The sequence below is a fragment of the Heterodontus francisci genome, chromosome 14, assembly GCF_036365525.1.
Source record: "Heterodontus francisci isolate sHetFra1 chromosome 14, sHetFra1.hap1, whole genome shotgun sequence".
Taxonomy (NCBI): Eukaryota; Metazoa; Chordata; class Chondrichthyes; order Heterodontiformes; family Heterodontidae; genus Heterodontus; species Heterodontus francisci.
Genome location: NC_090384.1, coordinates 41,424,285 through 41,444,362, shown reverse-complemented (window position 1 = coordinate 41,444,362; position 20,078 = coordinate 41,424,285). Strand labels below are relative to the sequence as shown.

Here is a 20,078-nt window from a genome sequence, read left to right as displayed (position 1 = left end):
AGAGAATTTTTGGAATTGTCTAACACAGAGGGTTGTACATGTTGCATTCAAAACAGAGATCAATCGATTTTTGATCTCTCAGGGGATATGGGGAGCAGGCAGAAAACTGGAGTGGAGGTAGATCATCAACCATGATCGTACTGAATGGCTTAGCAGGCTCAAGGGGCCGAATGGTCTACTCCTATTCCCATTCCTTGTTTTTTAAAAGCCAAAAGGCACTTCTGTCATTTTTTTCTCAAAATGCAAATCTACTAATTATGCTGGATACTGTTTTAAATTGATCAGAATATAAATTTTGTCTCGGTGTGCGTCCCTGGGAACAGCCCGTAGAGCACAGACTCCTGTGTTACAGAGCTGCTTGGGATGAACCTTGACAAAAACCACTGCATCTCTTTCCACACCTGCTTTGCAAAGGCACATTCCAGGAGGAGGTGGGCGACCGTCTCTTCCCCACCACAGCCAACGCGGGGGCACTGTGCGGAGGGGGCGAGACTTCGGGTGTGCATGAAGGATCTGACGGGGAGGGCCCTTCTCACCACCAGCCAAGCTACGTCTTTATGGCGGGCAGCCATAAAGACAGGGCTAAATTGTGGCGAGTCGAAGAGACTTAGTAGTTGGCAGGAAAAAAGACAGAGGCGCAAGGGGAGAGCCAACTGTGCAACAGCCCCAACAAACAAATTTCTCTGCAGCACCTGTGGAAGAGCCTGTCACTCCAGAATTGGCCTTTATAGCCACTCCAGGCGCTGCTTCACAAACCACTGACCACCTCCAGGCGCGTATCCATTGTCTCTCGAGATAAGGAGGCCCAAAAGAAAAGAGAAGCATAATTTTTAAAGTACAATTCAAAGGTTTACAGAGGACCCTGCCTTTCAAACCCTTAGCCCCAAAAGTGTGCAACACATTTTGCATTCTCAATTTTTTTTTAACTTTCAAACTTACCAAGGAGCGATATTTTTTCCGTCCAAAACAAGGTTCGAAATGTTGGGTATACTTACCGTGTAAGCTACAAAGACCACGTAACAATTATTTTTCACATATTGTAGGTCTATAAATGCAGCATCATTGGTGACTTTTTAATGTGTGGGAGATATTTTTGTGCTGGACCTGAAAGCGAATGTGCAGCTGACGCGGACTCGCTCGCTCCGCTTCTCCTCGCGCTCTGGAGAATTTTAAACAAACCCCAGCAGAATTCCACCACCAACCGTCAGCGGGCCCGGGGTTCCAGGGAGAGACTCCCCCCCCCCCCCCCGGTCAACGGGCCCGGGGTTCCCCACCCCCTCCTCCATTCACCCTCCCCTCCCCGTGTTCCTCCTCCATTCACCCTCCCCTCCCCGTGTTCCTCCTCCATTCCCCCTCCCCGTGTTCCTCCGCCATTCCCCCTCCCCTCCCCGTGTTCCTCCTCCATTCACCCTCCCCTCCCCGTGTTCCTCCTCCATTCCCCCTCCCCGTGTTCCTCCGCCATTCCCCCTCCCCTCCCCGTGTTCCTCCTCCATTCCCCCTCCCCTCCCCGTGTTCCTCCTCCATTCCCCCTCCCCTCCCCTCCCCGTGTTCCTCCTCCATTCACCCTCCCCTCCCCTCCCCGTGTTCCTCCTCCATTCACCCTCCCCTCCCCTCCCCGTGTTCCTCCTCCATTCCCCCTCCCCGTGTTCCTCCTCCATTCCCCCTCCCCGTGTTCCTCCGCCATTCACCCTCCCCTCCCCGTGTTCCTCCTCCATTACCCTCCCCTCCCCGTGTTCCTCCTCCATTCACCCTCCCCTCCCCGTGTTCCTCCTCCATTCACTTCTTGTGACCTCACCCGGTCAAAGAGCAGAAACTCGCAGATCTCCGCAGTGTCCGTTCGGCTGTTTCCGCAACCTGCTCTTGGTTTTTCACTGTCCGCCCTGAAGAATGCAAGTAAGCGCCGGGGGTGCAGGGAGGGAACATTGGGTATAACCGAACCCAGCTTGGGGAGGGGGAGGGGGAGGGGGTCTCTGAGGTGGAAACCACCTGTGGCATAAAACTGCTGCTGATCACAGCCGGGGCGATTATATCGGAAGTAATGCAGGGGCCGGGATTGAAACCGTGGTGGCAAAACTATTGTACCTGGGAAAAAAAAAGATCCTTTGTTGACAATTCTGATTTAGAGTCAGTTTTGTACCAGGCTTCACCAGGGGCTGAGTTCTTTAGTTTTTGGCTTTCTTAAGATCGTTAGAATTTCAGTTCGAACTCACACTTTTAAATATTTACAGAGACCATCAACTCAGTGAAACACTCAATTGGGTGGAACTGTTATCGCTGTATTTATTGCAGAGCGTTGCTGTTACACGTTCCACATACCCCAGCAATTCACTAATTGCAAATCTGGGAGTATTTTTATAGATGTAAACAGAGTTTATAAGTAAAGCACCTCAGGCCCACACTGCCTTAGTTCCCCTCCAATTAACTGCACGAACATAATTTAAAGATTAAAATACAAGTAAAATACTGCAGATACTGGAAATCTGAAATAAAAACAAGGAACGCTGGAAATACTCAGCAGGTCTGACAGCATCTGTGGCGAGAGAAGCAGAGTTAACGCTTCAGCTCAGTGTCCCTTCATCAATTTAAAGATTGTTAGTATTTCCTGCTGGTAAATGAAATCATGATTTACCCAGCCACTTATTTGCGCACCCTGTTCACTTTAAATTAAGTGGCAATGCAGATGTTTTAAATCCTGCTGTCCTTGCAATTATGTCAACTGGTTCTGCAAAGAAGGGGGCTTCAAGAATTTGTGTCTAGTGGTCTAGTGGGCCAGCTGTTATTCCAACCCTTTTCAATCAATTTCAATTTATTGCCCATAAGCAAATTCATTTTGGGTGCATTGCTCATTTATTAATATATTACATAGGGTAATGTTTTGTTATTATTCCTATCACAAAAGTCTAACTTGATTAATATATATATGTTAAACTAATTCCAATATAGTTAAGTAATCAGTCAATGAGTCCTATCATGAGTGCATATCCTCCATCCATCAAGCTCCTGTTAAAAAAGAAAGGCACAAACGAGTTCAAGACTGATTTGTCCTACATCGAAGGGATTGTAGCCTTTTCCCTGAACGGATCCTACAGTAATACTGAGACAAGGAGTGATATTCACTGTTCATAACACTTTTTATTTTCGGCAAAATTCTTCGAGAGCAGATTTCGTCAAGAAAGATCGGCTCACCAAATACCCTTCCTGCCTGGTTCAACAAACTCTGTACTGAACTTGAGTACTGCTGAAAATAGAGACATGTTGTCAAAGCTTTTCGTCTTGCACTCATCAGGACAATCTGCAAGAATACCAATGTACCAAAAAAAAGCTTTGACAACATGTCTCTATTTTCAGCAATAATCTCTGTACCCTTAAAGAATCTCCATTCCTAAGACAATAATAATACCAGGAGAGACATCCAAAAAGGATAGCACTGTCAACTACAGCTGTGTAGGAGAGTTTCATGATTGTGGTATCTACTTGGAAGGATTTTAACTTTCTGAGGTAGTATATTCATGTATGTCCCTTGGCCACCATATCTCCACAGTTCCCCCTCCCCCAAATCAACTAATAATCTACTTTGATACCTAGAAAATTGTAGCTGGTGAGTATTTCAGTGTCCACATCATGAATCTTCACAGGAACGATATCAACGGGCTTTTTCCTAAAATCTATAACTAGTTCTTTCATCTTGTTTTCATTCAATTGAAGAAAATTGTCATCACACCATTTTACAAACCTCTCCACTGAATTCCTGTAGTTTACGTCGTTATTCCTGATGAGGCCCACGAGTACCATATCATCAGCATACTTCAGAATCGTTATGTCGTCTTGTTCTGATCGACAATCATTCATGTAGAGGATGAAAAGCAAAGGTGAAAGTACACAGCCCTGAGGAGATCAAGTATTCATTAGCATGGGCTCTGAGTAAATCCTGGACACTAACACCCCTTGGGTCCTGTTGTGAAGAAAGTCACTGATCCAAAGTAGGAGAGTAGGTGAATCCATGGATTCACTCGCTTGATTGCTTCTCTACCTCCCATTTGTTGATGATAACTTGCGATCCTTCTAATTCACAAAGTGAAGCCTGCTGCAAAATCACATGTTCCTCAAATTCAACATTTTCAAACCTGCTAAGAAATTCATTTAATTCATTCACACCATTACAAGGATTATCTGTGGACAGAAAGACGTCATTTCGCTTTTTCGAAGTGAAGCCGGTCATTTTATGCATACACTTCCATGCATCTCTGGGATTATTTGTCCTAAAACAATTATGAGGCTTGTCTCTATACGCATTTTTCGCATTCTGAATTTCCTTTCTCACTTTGATTTTTATTCATCAAGTTTGGCTTGGCCCCCATTACTAAATACAATTTGTCTTTCCTTCATTATACTGCTTTTAAGTCCTTTGTAATCCAAAATTTTTCATTTGGATAGATCTTAATCGTTCTAGTTGGATATGAAGTTGTTCGTAAAAGATATTATAATCATTTATAATATCTGTGGTCCTATTTATGTCATTGTCCTCCATAAAAATATCCCAATTCGTGTTGTCAAAGCACATTTGCAGATCTTGAATGGCCACGTTACCCCAAACTTGAACCACTTTCTTGACATGTTTTATAGTTTTCAGTTTTTGTCGATATTGAGGGAGGAGATGCACAACATTATGATCTGAATCTCCAATCCCTGGTCAAATCAGAAACTTGTAAGAGTCAAGAGTGGAGCAAAAACATTGATTCAGTGTATTGTCCATGCAAGCTGGTTTGTCAACACACCTCGTGTAGTCCCTCAAAGCCAACTCACCGTGATTAATATCAGTTAGGATGATCTTCAGTGAATTTGGGGAAGGAGCAGCCATTTCTTGGGACTGTTTCATAAACAACTCCTGCCTCCTCCATACTAGCATCAGGTGGAATCTATACCAGAATGATGTGTAGTTGATTGAATTCATGGAGCAGATAGAAAAGTCTAAAAGCCATGCACAGTAATTCAATGTTAGCAAGGCATTTGAGTGCTTTTGTATCTTGAGCCTGCTTTTGGAGGACCTCTCCTGCTATCTGGTTTGGATAGTTGATGTGAAGGTGCTGCAGATCATTCTTAGAGATTTAGCTTCATTGTATTCATAAAAAGCTGTATATTGGGAAGAACAAAAATGGCTCAAAATCAGAAATCCCTGAAGCAAAGTAGAAAGCAAAAAATACATATTTAGATAGTGTCTTTCATGATCTCAGGATGTCTCCAAGTGCTCTAAATCCAATGAAGCACCTTTGAAGTGTAGTCGCTATTGTAATGTAGTAAATGTGATAGCTAATCTGTGCACAGCTAGCTCCCACAAACAGCAATGAAATAAATGACCAGATTATCTCTTCTGATCTTGTTTGAAATAACAGTGTGGAATCTTCCATGTCTGCCTGAGTGGGCAAACGGGCCCTTAGTTTAACATCTCATCCGAAATACAGCATCTCTGACAGTACATCATGGAAGTGTCAGCCTAGCTTATGGTGACTGTGACTTCAGTTGCCTAGACTCTAAGCTTGGAATTCCCTCCCTGAAGCTCTCTGCCTTTCTACTTCACTTTCCCCCTTTATGTGACCTAATATCGCCATATCTGACTTAGTGTCATATTTTGTTTATATTGCTCCTGCGAAGTAGGTGCATAGGAAATAGGAGCAGGAGCAGAATAGAGCCTGCTCCGCCATTCAAACAGATCATGGCTGATCATCTACCTCTACGCCATTTTTCACCACTATCCTTTGATGTCATTAGCATCCAGAAATCTATCGATTTCTGTCTCGAACATGCTCAGTGATTGAGCTTCTACAGTCCTCTAGGGTAGACAATTCCACAGATTCACCACTCTCTGAGTAAAGAAATTCCCCTCATCTCAGTCTTAAATGGCCTACCCCTTATTTTGAGACTATGTCCCCTTGTTCTAGACTCACCAGCCAGAGGAAACATCCTATCCACATCTACCCTGTCATGCTCTGTAAGAAATTTGTAAGTTTCAATGAGGTCACCTCTCATTCTTCGAAACTCTAGAGAATACAGGCCCAGTTTCTGCAATCTCTCCTAATAAGACAATCCAACCATCCCAGGAATTAGTCTGGTGAACCTCTGTTGCATTCCCTCGATGGCAACTATATCCTTCCTTAGATAAGGAGACCAAAACTGTACACAATACTCCCAGGTGCAGTCTCACCAAGGCTTTATACAATTGCAGCAATACATCTTTACTCCTGTACTCAAATCCCCTTGCAATGAAGGCCAACATACCATTTGCCTTCTAAATTGCTTGCTGCACCTGCATGCTAGCTTTTAGTGATCCTTGCGGTACCCCATTGGTAACAGCCTGCCATCCTGAGAATGACCAGTTATTCCTACTCTCTGCTTTCTGTCTGTTAACCAATTCTCAATCCATTGCAGTATATTACCCTCAATATCATGCCCTCTAATTTTGTTTACTAACCTCCCATGTGGGACCTTATCAAAAGCCTTGTGAAAATCCAAATACACCACATCCACTGATTCTCCTTCATCTATGCTACAAGTAGCATCCTCAAAAAACTCCAACAGGTTTGTCAAACATGATTTTCCTTTCACAAATCCATGTTGACTCTGCCCAATCATATCATTAATTTCCAAGTGTCCAGTTATCTCATCCTTGATAATAGATTCTAACATTTTCTCTACTACTGATGTCAAATTAACAGGTCTGTAGTTCTGTTTTCTCTCTCGCTCCCTTCTTAATTAGTGGGGTTGCATTTGCTATTTTCCAGTCTGCAGGAGCCCTTCCAGAATCTATATACTTTTGAAAGATAACCACCAATGCATCCAGGTGGCTATAGCCACCTCCTTCAATACTCTGGGATGTAGCTCATCTGGTCCAGGGGGTTTATCAACCTTCAATCCAGTTAATTTTTTGAATACTACCTCTTTATTGATACCAATTACTTTCACTTCCTCATTTTTACAAGTCCCTTGGTTCCCTAGTATTTCTGGGAGATTTTCTGTGTCGTCCTCCATGAAGACAGGCACAAAGTAATTGTTTCGTCTCTCTGCCGTTTCCACGTACTCCACCACAAACTCTCCTGTCTCTGCCTGCAATGGACCCACATTTGTCTTTGCTAATCTTTGCTTTCCTCAAGAAACTTTTACAGTCCGCCTTTATGTTTCTAGCTATCTTACATTCATCATCTCTTCCCTTTCTTTATCAGTTTCTTGGTCCTCCTTTGTTGGACTCTAAATTGCTCCCAATCTTCAGGCTTACCACTTTTTCTGGCGACCTTATAAGCCACTTCCTTTGACCTAACGCAATCCTCAAATTCTTTTGTTAGCCCTGGTCGATACACCTTTCCTGTTGGGTTTTTGTATTTTAGAGGAATGTAGATTTATTGTAACCTGTGTAACACTATTTTAAATACTAGCCATTGCCTGTCTACCATCAAATCTTTTAATGTATTTTCCCAATCCACCATAGCCAACTTGCCCCTCATACCTTCATAGTTTCCTTAATTCAGATTTAAAACCCTAGTTTCAGAATGAACTATATTTCTTTCAAACTTAATGTAGAATTCTATCATATTGTGGTCACTATTTCCTAAAACCTCCTTAACAGCAAGGCTATTAATTAGGCCTTTCTCATTACGTAATACGAAATCTAAAATAGCCTGATCCCTAGTTGGTTCTTCAACATACTGCTCCAGAAACCTATCTCATACACATTCCAGGAATTCATCCTCCACAGCATTAGTGCGAATAAGGTTTACCCCATCTATATGTAAATTGAAGATACCCATTATCACCATATTGCCCATGCTACATGCAGCTCTAATTTCCTGATTTATACCATGCCCAATATTACCACTACAGTTTGGTGGCCTATAAACAATTCCCACCAATGTTTGCTGCCCCTTGCTGTTTCTAAGCTCCACCCAAACTGATTCTACATCTTGCTCCTTCGATCTAAAATCCTCTCTCACTATTGTACTGATCTCATCCCTTATTAACAGCGCTACTCCACCTCCTTTTCCCCTCTGCCTATCCCTCCTAAATGACGAATATTCCTGAATATTCAGTTCCCAGTCCTGGTCACCCTGTAACCACGTCTCCCTAATGGCAATTAAATCATACCCATTTACCTCTATTCGTGCCTTCGAATCATCTACCTTGTTGCAAATGCTGTGTGCATTCAGGTAGAGTGCCCTTAACTTTGTCTTAACATTATTCCTCATTCTGTTCCTATTTGATGATTGCCTTTGTCTCGTCTGCCTTCCAATTTTGCTTACTGTTTCTCTACTTCCTGTTAGCAGTTTTGCTTCCCTCCAACCTGAGCTTCCTCTTCGGTTCGAACCCCCCTGACAATTTAGTTTAAACCCTCCCCAACAGCACTAGCAAATCTCCCTGCGCGGATGTTAGTCCCTTTCCTGCTAAGGTGCAACCCGTCCATCTTGTACCTCTACCTACCCCAGAACAGATCCCAATGCCTGAGAAGTCTGATGCCCTCCCTCCTGCACCAATTCTCCAGCCACATGTTAAATCGCTTAATCCTCCTATTCCTATGCTCACTAACATGTGGCACTGGGGCTAATCCTGAGATTACTGCTTTTGAGGTCCTGCTTTTTAATTTCTTTCCTACCTCCTTAAACTCTGCTTTCAGGACCTCATCCCTCTTCTTACCTATGTTGTTGGTGCCAATGTGGACCACGATCTCTGGCTGTTTACCTTCCCCCTTCAGAATGTCCTGCAGCCACTCTGTAACACCCTTAACCCGGGGAGGCGTCATACCATCCTGGTGTCATGTCTGTGGCCGCAGAAAAGTCTCTGATCCTTTAACTAACGAATCCCCTATCACTATTGTCCTCCCACTCTTCTTCTACCTTCCTGTGCAGCTGAGCCAGCCATGGTGCCAAGGACTTGACCCTTGCTGTACTCCTCTGAGGAATCCGCGCCCTCACCAGTATCCAAAATGGAAAACTGGTTAGCAAGCGAGATCGACTCAGGGGCCTCCTGCATTACCTGCCTGGTTCTCTTAGACTGCCTGGCAGTCACACATTCCCTAACTGCCTGCACATTCTTGACCTGTGGTGTGACCACCTCCCTAAAAGTGCTATCCACGTAGTTCTCTGCCTCACGGATGCACCAAAGTGACTCCAGTCGCCGCTCAAGTTCCAAAACCCTGAGCTCAAGCATCTGCAGCTGGTGATACTTCCTGCAGATGTATTTGTCAAGGACACATGGTGTGTCCACGGCTTCCCACATAACACAGGAGGTACATTTCACTCAGCCGAGCTGCCCTGCCGTACCTTAGTTTTGCAAACTAATTATTGTTAATGTAATAAATGGAATATCTTACCAGTTACTCACCAATCCGCTTCTTCCCTCTACCAAAGTAAACAAATAGTGGAGGCTGAAAAGGCAGAAAAGAAAAGAAAGAGACAAAAGAGCACCTCCTTCCCCTTGTCACTGAACACCCTCAAACACCAATCTCACAGCTTCACACTGTGTCCAAACAGCACTTTCTAATTAGTAATTACTAATGAGTGACACCAACTCAAACCTTAGTAATACTAACCTTACCATTTATGAGGTAGTTATTTGAGGGTTTAAAAAAAATAACTTTTTTTCTGATTTTTCCAGCTATTTACAAACACTCTAAATACAGTTACTCACCATTCAGTCAGCTTATGGTTTTACTGTGATGCAGCTGTTAGGTTTTTTCCCTCACTTTTCAAACCTAGCGCGCACCGACCTCCAGCCACAGCTTGCCTCTCGGCTCTCTCTGCCTGCTTCTCTGCACTCCCAGGTAAGTGTGGGCCTCGAGCTCTCATCTTGATTTGTAGCTGCCTGTCCGGTTGCGATTCCTCCCAGGTCTGCTACCTCTCCGCTCTCCCAGGTAAGTGCCTTGGGATGTTTTATTACTTTAGAGGCACAGTATAAATCTAAGTGGTTGGAATCTAGGCTCTGAGAGACCTTTCCATTCTCACAAGTTGAGGAAAGCATTGTTGCCTTTATCTATGCTCCCATTTCTTGCTACTTATTATTCATCTGTTGATCTGTTTCTGCTCCATGCACTGGTCAAATTCAAATGGATCCTTGTGACTGACTGGGGCTTTTTAACTCTCATGTCTTTTGACCTCCCAAATTGCAAGTCTAATCTCAAGATTTGGAATAACCAAAGCTTTCTCTAGCTGACTGTTGGCAAAGTTGAGGTCATCCTGTTTGTTTCTGTTTATGCTTCCAAGCCTGTGGCTTTGATTCCATAAATCTTCCCAGCTTCTGTCTCAGGCCGAGTTGGGGTGCAGGATGTTAACATCCTGTTCGATCCTGAGATCGTTTCCTCCTCCACATCCACTTTGGTATCAAAATCAGTTTCTTCCAACTCTGCAATAGCGTCCACCTCTGCTTTTATCTTAATGCTTCAGATTGGCTGAATTGTAGAACACTTGCTTCTTGAGTCAGACGGCTGTTTTCAAGCCCCATTATAGGACTGAAGGCTGTGTTCAAGCCCCATTGTAGGAATGAAGCACATAATCTAGGCTAATATTTCAGTGCAGTATTGGAGGAGCGCTGCATTTTCTGCTTTGCTGCTTATTTGATGAAGTGTTAAAGTGAGGCCCCATCTGTCTGTTCGGGTGAATGTAAAAGATCTTGTGGTGCTATCTGATAAAGAGTAGGGAGTTCTACTGGTGTCGAGGCCAACATTCAACAGCGAATTTGAACATTCACTCAACCTAAATCACTAAAAACTGATGATCTGATCATGTGACTATTTGCTGTTTGTGAGAGATGCTGTGTGCAATTTGACCGTCCCGCTCCTCTATATAGCAACAGTAACAATACTTCAGAAGCAATTATTAGTTGTGAAGTGCTTTGGGAATCCTTTGGACATGAAAGGCACTAGGTCTTTATTTCTAAATATCTCATGTTTCTAGTTAAAAAAATGGCTATTGTACAGTGAAAATAAATAAAAGACTCCATAAGAGGTGACATACTAAAATAGTAAGCAATATTCAGGGATAAAACAGGAAGTTTTTAACTATTTTTCTTCATGATGTAGGGTGGTTGATGAGCAAGCATCAGTCACACCAAACAGGATAGGAGGCTGACTGAGGTGCTGATACAGTGGGACACATGGCTCTGATTGGATGTTATTTAAAGGAACAGAGTCTCAAAACATGATTTTCCCTATGGGGCCCTAGGTTGCATTTATAAACAAACAAAAATCTGTTTTGTTGGAGAGAAGGTACTCTGTGAGCCACAAAACAGAGCAAAGGGATCAAAAAACTGATTTTCATTCTCTTGAGAAAAATAATGATTTATATTTTTCAGCGTTCAAAGAAACTGATCAACTCTGTGGAGAATTGTGTGGATGATGCATTGGAAGGGCTCGTGGCCTGCAATGCAGGAATGCAGCTGCTGCAGGGACATCGTATAGTAATCAGGTCTGACCTGAAGAACATCAAAGGCAAAGTGGCCTTGCTGTCTGGAGGAGGATCTGGGCATGAGCCCGCTCATGTAGGTAATGATGCTCAAGTTTTAGTTGCTCTGTGGCAGATTTTGAACCCTTTGGCTAATCATGGATCAGGATGCTGCGTAGAGCACTGTGGTTGATTTAATTGGGACCACTTTTACCAATGAGTCGTATGGTTTTGACCTCAATCCTCCACTCGAAGTCTGAAACATTAAGAGACTGGTGCTTTGTTGAAGATGCTATCTTCTACAGGAGGTGCTAAATTCAAGCCTTGCCTGCCCATCCAGGTGGATGTCAATGATCCCTTGATTGACTTTTATTGATGAGATAACATAGGGTGAATGAGGGCAGCGAAGTTGATGTTTTGTATATGAACTTTCAAAAGGTGTTTGATAAAGTACAACATATTAGGGTTGTTAGCCAAGTTGAAGCTGTGGGATAAAAGGGGCAGTAACAACATGGATACAAAATTTGGTGGAGGAATAGAAAACAGTTGGGGAGAATGCTGAAATAAAAATGCTGGAAACACTAGCAGGTCTGGTAACATCTGTGGAGAGAGAAACAGAGCTAACATTTCAGGTCTGTGACCTTTCATCAGAAAACCTGATGTCTCCACTAATGCTTGCCTTTCTGCAATGGTAGCCGCTTCTCTCCCACTGAAGGTGCCACATGGCACTGCTGCCACTCCTGCTGATGGCCAGGCAGAGCCCACACTGCGAAGGCGGCTGGCAGCTTTATGCGCAGGCCGCACTGATTGGACCTTCCATGCTAGACATGGGTCCCGGAGGCGGTTTCTTAATTGGCTACCTTTGGGAAGGTCGCGTCTTTTGTTCTGCCATGGCCACTTCCAGGTTTCCGGCCTGGAATCCATCCCGACGTTGGGATTGTGCCCACCCAGGAAAATTCAGCCTTCAAATTTCCAAGAAATATGTTAACTCCTTATTTTTCTTAGGTAAATGTGAGGTATTACATTTTTCTATGTCAAAGTTCATTTGCCAATTATATGTCTATTCTTCAAGTTTATTAATGTCTTGTAATTTGTTGCTGTCCTCCTCAATGTTGACTAATCCTTCCAATTTGGTGTCATCCACAAATTCAGAAATTATGTTTTTGATTCCAAAGTCTAAATCGTTAATATAAATTGTGAACAACACTGGTCCCGACACTGATCCTGGGAGCCCATTTTCCAGCTTCTGCCACTCTGAATAGCTACCTGTTACCCCTTCTCTGTGCTTTCTGTCTTTCAGCCAGCCAGCTAACCACTCTGCTAATTGTGTTCTGACTCCATATGCTCAGACCTTATTCATTCGGTCCAATATATGGTACCTTATCAAGTGCCTTTTGGAAATCTAGATATATTGCATCCAGTGCATTACACTTGCCTACTCTCTCTCTTACCTCTTCAAAGAATTCAAGATTGGCCAAGCAAGAATTTCCTGTTTGAAATCCATGTTGATGATTCATTATTGTATTTTTGATTTTTAGATGTTTTTCTATTTTCCCCTTTAATCGGGATTCCATTATTTTTCCTACTACTGATGTGAAGTTGACTGGTCTACAATTCCCTGGACATGTTCTTTCTGCCTTCTTAAATATAGGTATAATATTATCTTGCCACCAGTCCCCTGGCACTACACATTTTGCTAATGAATTACTAAATATGTGCAATAGTGTCTTTGCAGTCTCTTCCCGAGAGTCTTTTAAAATGTTTGGATACAATCTGTCCGGACCAGGTGTTTTATCCTCTGCTTCTACCTCCTTCCTGAAATCCACAAACAGGACTGTCCTGGCAGAACCATTGTCTCAGCCTGTTCCTGCCCCACTGAACTTATTTCTTTCTATCTTGTCTCTTATCTTTTCTCCCTGGTCCAGTCTCTTCCCACCTACATCCGTGACTCTTCTGATGCCCTATGTTATTTTGACAATTTCCAGTTTCCTGGCCGCCTCCTCTTCACTATGGACGTCCAATTTCTCTACACCTCCATCCCCCACTAGGATGGTTTGAGGGCTCTCCGCTTCTTCCTTGAACAGAGGCCCAACCAGTCCCTATCCACCACCACCCTCCTCTGCTTAGCTGAACTTGTTCTCACATTGAGCAACTTCTCCTTCAACTCCACTCACTTCCTTCAAGTAAAAGGTGTTGCTATGGGTACCCACATGTGTTCTAGTTATGCCTGTCTTTTTGTGGGATATGTCAAACATTCTTTGTTCCAGTCCTACTCGGGCCCCCTTTCCCAACTCTTTTTCCAGTACCATTTCCTGCTCCCGCCCTGAACTGGAAAAGTTTATCAACTTTGCTCCCAGTTTCCACCCTTCCCTCACCTTTACATGGCCCACCTCCGACACTTCCCATCCCTTCCTCGACTTCTCTGTCTCCATCTCTGGGAATAGGCTGTCCACTAATATTCATTATAAGCCCACTGACTCCCACAGCTACCTCGATTACACTTCTTCACACCCTGCCTCCTGGAAGGATTCCATTCCATTCTCCCAGTTTCTCTGTCTCCGACGCATCTGCTCTGATGATGCAACCTTCCGCGACAGCGCTTCTTCCTTTTTCCTCAACCGTGGATTCCCCCACTGTGGTTGACAGGGCCCTCAACCGTGTCCCGCCCATTTCCTGCACCTGTACCCTCACCCCTTCCTCTCCCTCCCAGAACCACGACATAGTTCCCCTTGTCCTCACTTTCCACCCCACCAGCCTCCACATCCAAAGGATCATCCTCCTCCATTTCCGCCATGTCCAACGTGTTGCCACTACCAAACGCATCTCCCCCTCCCCTCCCCTGTCAGCATTCCAAACGGATCGTTCCCTCCGTAATACAATGGTACACTCCTCCATTATCCCTAAGACCTCGTACCCTTCCAACGGCACCTTCCCGTGCAATCACAGGAGGTGTAATACCTGCACTTTTACCTCCTCTCTCCTCACTATCCAAGGGCCCAAACACTCCTTTCAGGTGAAACAGCGATTTACTTGTACTCCTTTCAATTAGTATACTTATTCGCTGCTCACAATGTGGTCTCCTCTGCATTGGGGAGACCAAATGCTTTTTGACCCAGTGTTGTTTATCAATCCTAAGATCTCCTTTGATTTGGTGTCCATTTTTTCCTTCTGCCTCTATGAACCACTTTGGAACATTTTTCTGTGTGAAAGGAATTGTATAAATGCAAATTGTTGATGTAGTCATTATAGTGTTAATCAGTATTGAGGAAGGGGTCAAAGTGGTTGACCATTGGGATCAGTACTGTGTCTGCTTTTGTTCTCTATGTATTTAGTGATTATTTGGTCTTAAGCATGGGAGCACATTATCAAAATTGCTGACGACACAAAAATAGGATATTTGGAAAACTGAGAAGATCTCTAAATTAATTCAGGAGGACAAAGGTTTTCAGAATTTGCAGAAAGATAGTATATGGAACTTAATGCAAGCAAATGTGAAGTAATATATTTCTGGAGGGGGGAATGGGGAAGTATGCACTCAATGGAAATACACGGGAAGGTATGGATGAATGGGAGTTTCAAATACATAATTTGTTCAGAGTGAGAGTGCAAGTATAAAGACCATTTAAAACAAAATGTCCAGTAGCATTTGGGTTTTTTGAATAGAAGCGTAGCATTGAAAAGTGAAATGGTTATGACAGTTTTTTTTACCTGTATTGGTGAAGCCACAGTTAGAGTATTCTATGTAGTTGTGTGCATTCCATTATAGAAAAGACTTGGGAGTCGTTCCACAGAGGCAGAAAAAGGGAGATTTAGGGGATTTAGTGAACTCATAGCCGTGCACCAATTGCGATTTTCATCAGAAACTGCTGGTAGCTCAATTGATCAATGCACTTACTGATGTTATACACCAAAGAAATGAGCAAAAGCTAATCGACAGCTACAAAACAAAACTTGATAGGGCCTCAGAAAATTCAACAACTTAAACAGTCCTGAATATAGGCTGATAACATGTAGTTACACTGAAAATGTAGTATGGCATTGTCTTGTCTTGGCCTAAACTTCAAATATACCCAACAATTCATTTCTTGTATTGCAGATTATGGCAAAAATTGCAGAGATTTTCCTTGTTTCTTGCATAAAAATTGCAGACTATTGCTGATTCTGTCTGATACTAAATCTGATAAACTTTTTAACAACCATATAAGCAATTTCAAGTACCAAGGTGATACTCTTTAAACTCCACCCCCCTCCCCCCCCACCCCACTATTTATGCAACAACCTGTTGTCTCTCTCCTCGCCAGTACCCCACGGCGACGTCATTGTACACTACTTCCCAGTTCATTCTGCTATTTCTTTACCCTCAGGGTGTTGGGTAAGGAACAGTCTAGGGTCTGACAGATGGCTGCTATATCCAAGGATCACCTGTTGATAATTATCTTTTACGCTCACAGATGAAGAGTAAACACCTGGGAAATGCATTGGGGACAGCTGACATACATGAAGGCATACCCCAACAGAAGTCAGCACCTTCAGTATCGCAGGATAGAAAATTAGAGGAGAAAAAATGTGTTATTAAAGATTTTTTCTTGTATCCAGAAATGATCAACTTTCTAAAGTTACTTTTTCCTCTTTTCAGGTTATGTAGGAGTAGGAATGTTGTCCGGTGCCATTGCTGGAGACGTCTTCGCTTCTCCGCCAACTGGAAGTATTTCAGCTGCGATCCGAACTATGGACAGAGCAGGAGCAGGTATGACTTTATGGAAAACATAGGACGGCAGAACATAGTGCAGTCCCTGAGAAGCCCTGTTGGGGGCTGCCATTTCCCATGAGCAGATTGCAGCTATGCAAAATAAAATTCCATGAATCAATCTCCCCGGTCACCATGTTGAATATATTTGCTCCATATATTTTGAGTCATTTGTTCTAGGCATGCCTTTTCAGTTGGTTTACTGGGTCCTAGTGGCTACAGAGAATTAGATACTCCAGTGATTTAAACACACAAAGCAAATTTTTCCGTTGCCAGAGCCCATGGCAGCAGACTGGAACTGATGATCAGGAGCAGGAAAATTGAGTGGCAATCCCAATTGCTAGATCACTGCCGTTTAATACTAGATACACCATGGGCTTTCAGACAACCTTTTAGCCTTAACTATTATAACGTATTTAAGCTAAGCACAATGCAGTGTGTCCATCTACTGTTTTGTACTGTGTACTCCATTTGCCATTCAGGAGTGTGTACAAAGGATGTTCCAGCTGCAATGGAGCTCTTAAAGAAAATAATTTTTAGACAGTTTTTTTGGTGGTCATGAAAGGTGCTAAAGAAATGCAAGTCTTTTTTCTTTCTATTCTATCACATCTTTTAGTCATTTCAAGCACCTCAATTAGATCACCCCTGAATCTTCCATATTCAAGGGAATACAAGCCTAGTCTATGCAACCTATTCTCATAATTTAACCCTTTTAACCCTGGTACCGCTCTGGTGAATCTGCGCTCCACCCTTTCCAAGGCCAAGGTCTCCTGCCTGTGGCGTGGTGCCCAGAACTGAGTGCAGTCCTCCAGTTGTTTAACCAGAGCTCTGAATAGCTGTAACATAACTTCTCTCCCTTTGTATTCCAATCCTCTTGAGACAATGGCCAACATTTCATTTTATTTTAGAACATTTTGTACCTGTTTACTAGCTTTTAGTGATTTCTGCACTAAGTCTCTCTGCTCATCCATAGTTCCTAGCTTCTTACCATTTAGAAAATACTGTAATCTATCTTTTTTGTGTCCGAAGGGATGACCTCATGCTTTCCAACATTTCCATCTGCCACCATTTTGCCCACTCGCAATCTGTCGATGTCCCTTTGTAACTTTCTGCTCCTTTCTAATGCTTTATTGTGCCACCTAATTTAATGTTGTCAGCAGACTTCAACATACCTTCATCCAAATCATTTATAAACATAGTGAAAGGCTGCAGCCCCAGTACAGATCTCTGGGGGCTACCACTAGTCCAATTCTGCCAATTTGAGTGCATACCCAAAATCACTACTCTCTGTCTCTTATCTTCTAATCAGTTCCCTTTCCAAGGCAGTGGATTGCCTCCAAATTTCATGCACTCTCATTTTTGTTAGTAGTTATGTGAAACCCTGTTTGGAAATCCATATAAATGATTTTCACAGACATTCCCTAATCTACCATATCAGTTATCTTAAATAATTGAACTAAGTTCATCAGGCATGGCTTTACAAATTCATGCTGACTCTCTCTGATTAGCTCATATTTGCCCAAATTCTGTGTCACTCTGTGCTTAATAACAGCTTCTAAATACTGCCCCACATCAATGTCAAACTAATAGGGCTATAATTTCTTAGTCTATCTCTCTTACCATCTTAAATAGTGGAGTGACATTGGCAATTTTCAAATCCAAAGGGACAGTTCCTGAATTAGGAGAGTTTTGGAAGATCGTGACTAATGCATTAACAATTTCCTCACTTATTTCTTTTAATACCCGTGGATGGAAACTATTAGGTCCTGGGGATTTGTCTACCTTTAATCTCATGAGTTTCCCCATCACCATCTTTTTCACTTATCTAGTTAGTTACTCCCCTTGATTTATTTTCAGTTTTCCTTATATCTCTGGTATTTTATCCTCATCTTGTGCTGTGAAGAACAATCTAAGTTAGCTATTTAGGAAGTCTGCCATTTCCTTATTTCAATTACAACATCACCTGTGTTTCTCACAGTTGTTGTTGAAGCTTGTTTAATTATATAAGTGGAGCTGTTGCAATTTAGAAGTATGTACTGGTCTTGTATTCTACCAAATACTTTTTTTGGACACCTCGCACTGTTCATTTGTAGTTTTCAGTTCATAGTTTTGCCTAGTCTATTGTGCTCAATTTCTGTCTTATCCCTTCGAAGGCAGCCTTACCTAAATTTAAAACCATGACTGCCCTTCTCCCTCTTGAACCTGACATGGAATATTATGGTTACTGTTTGCTAGGTGCTCCCTTACTGTTGGATTATTGAGTAGTTCAAGCCCATTGCTAAATCTAAGATGGCCTGTTCCCTCGTTGGTTTAAATTTGGAGGATCTTTTTTGTTACAATAGCATGCATGTTTACATAGCATATAAATTGTTGAGTGTTTTCTGTTAATACGTCAGAAAGCCAACCATAATTTGATCATTTACAAGACTTCAGTCAAACATGAACAGCTGAAAAACCGGGACATGTGAAAGGAACTCTTCAAATATAAACTTTCATTGTTTTTGAGGAAGGATGAGGCATCTAGGTGAAGAATACCATGAGGTTCACAAGTTAAGTTAAAATTAATGCTGGGAGTTGGTTTTGAAATGGCTTAATTACATTTCATAATTGAAATGGTACAAAATGAAAAGAAAGCAAGCTAGGAAGGCTAACAGACGCCTTTTTTGTTTCATTCATGGGATGTGGACATCACTGGCAAGGCCAGCATTTATTGCCCATCCCTATGTGACCTTGAGAAAGTGGTGGTGAGCCACCTTCTTGAACTGCTGCAGTCCTTGTGGGGTAGGTACACCCACACTGCTGTTAGTTTGGGGGGGGGGGGTTTGTGGGGGGCAGGTTTGTGGGGGGCAGGGGAGCTGGTGGGGGAGTGGGGTTACAGGATTTTGACCCAGCGACAGTGAAGGAATTGGTATTCCACCAATTATAGCTGCAGCCCGTGGCATGCTTAGCAAGCAATAACAGTGGCGAACTGACTTCATGGACTTGGGCTCAGTAGGTATCCAGCTGAGGATCTGTGCCTTCTGCTGCAGGAATATTTGTAGGCAACTGGAACCATGAATTTGCAGTCAAGGTCCCGCAACTTTTCCACCCGCATTTCCTTCCAGGCTAATATCAACAATAGTATCAGCCAATACACAAACTGGTGACATCTTTCACTAGCTGTTTGATCATCCTTTCTAATATCTCCTGTGGCTCAATGCCCATTTTTTGATTATGCTTTTGTGAAGCATTTTGGGATATAGTTAATTACCTTTATAATTCTGTCTGACTTTGGAGAATTATTTGTTGGTAGGGTAGGGGATGGAGTTAAGAAAAACAAGAACTACTGTGACACTTTTTAGAAAACAAACTTTTTATCTGTGCTTTCTCTAGCTGGTGTACTACTGATTGTGAAGAACTACACAGGGGATCGGCTAAACTTTGGCTTAGCTCTAGAGGAAGCAAAAGCAGAGGGAATCTCCGTGGAGATGGTTATTGTAGCTGATGATTGTGCCTTCACCACGCATAAAAAGACTGGGAGGAGAGGTCTGTGTGGTACGGTACTCATACACAAAGTAAGTCTGATATCTAAAACTGCTGAGGTGAAGGACTGGAGGCTTGATGGTTTACAGAGAGTTCAGTCTTGCACAATTATTAATGGGACTGAAAGGCCCAGACGGCATGCATTCCAGAAGTTGAAGGGTGTCCGGGAAGTAGTAGCACAGGCACGCAAACATAACTTTTCAACATTTTTTGTAGACAGGAATTGTCGAATGACTGGAGTGCGGTGAATGTTACACTCCTGTTCAAGAACGGACTCTTAACTTGTCGGTAGAATTTTAGGCCACAAAATTTGGCTCCACAGCATCTATGGATGCATTTTAGTACTGAACTGGCGTACACGCTGCGCACGCACATTTCAAGCACGGCCTGTG

At 42.9% G+C, this 20,078-nt stretch overlaps 1 protein-coding gene across 4 annotated transcripts in view; it reads left to right on the top strand.

Annotated features, from left to right (window-relative positions):
• Window positions 1-1,288: 1,288 nt before the first annotated feature.
• tkfc (triokinase/FMN cyclase) overlaps window positions 1,289-20,078 on the top strand; it is a 180,745-nt gene continuing 161,955 nt past the window's right edge. For 3 of the 4 annotated variants that reach the window (XM_068046053.1, XM_068046054.1, XM_068046052.1), the window contains exons 1-4: window positions 1,289-1,893; window positions 11,329-11,518; window positions 16,054-16,164; window positions 19,537-19,718. In XM_068046053.1, coding sequence (XP_067902154.1) covers window positions 1,888-1,893; window positions 11,329-11,518; window positions 16,054-16,164; window positions 19,537-19,718 — 489 coding nt within the window. In that variant the 5' untranslated portion in view covers window positions 1,289-1,887. Of the gene's footprint in view, window positions 1,894-11,328; window positions 11,519-16,053; window positions 16,165-19,536; window positions 19,719-20,078 lie in introns of those variants that run through there. The other variant, XM_068046055.1, reaches the window with a different exon arrangement.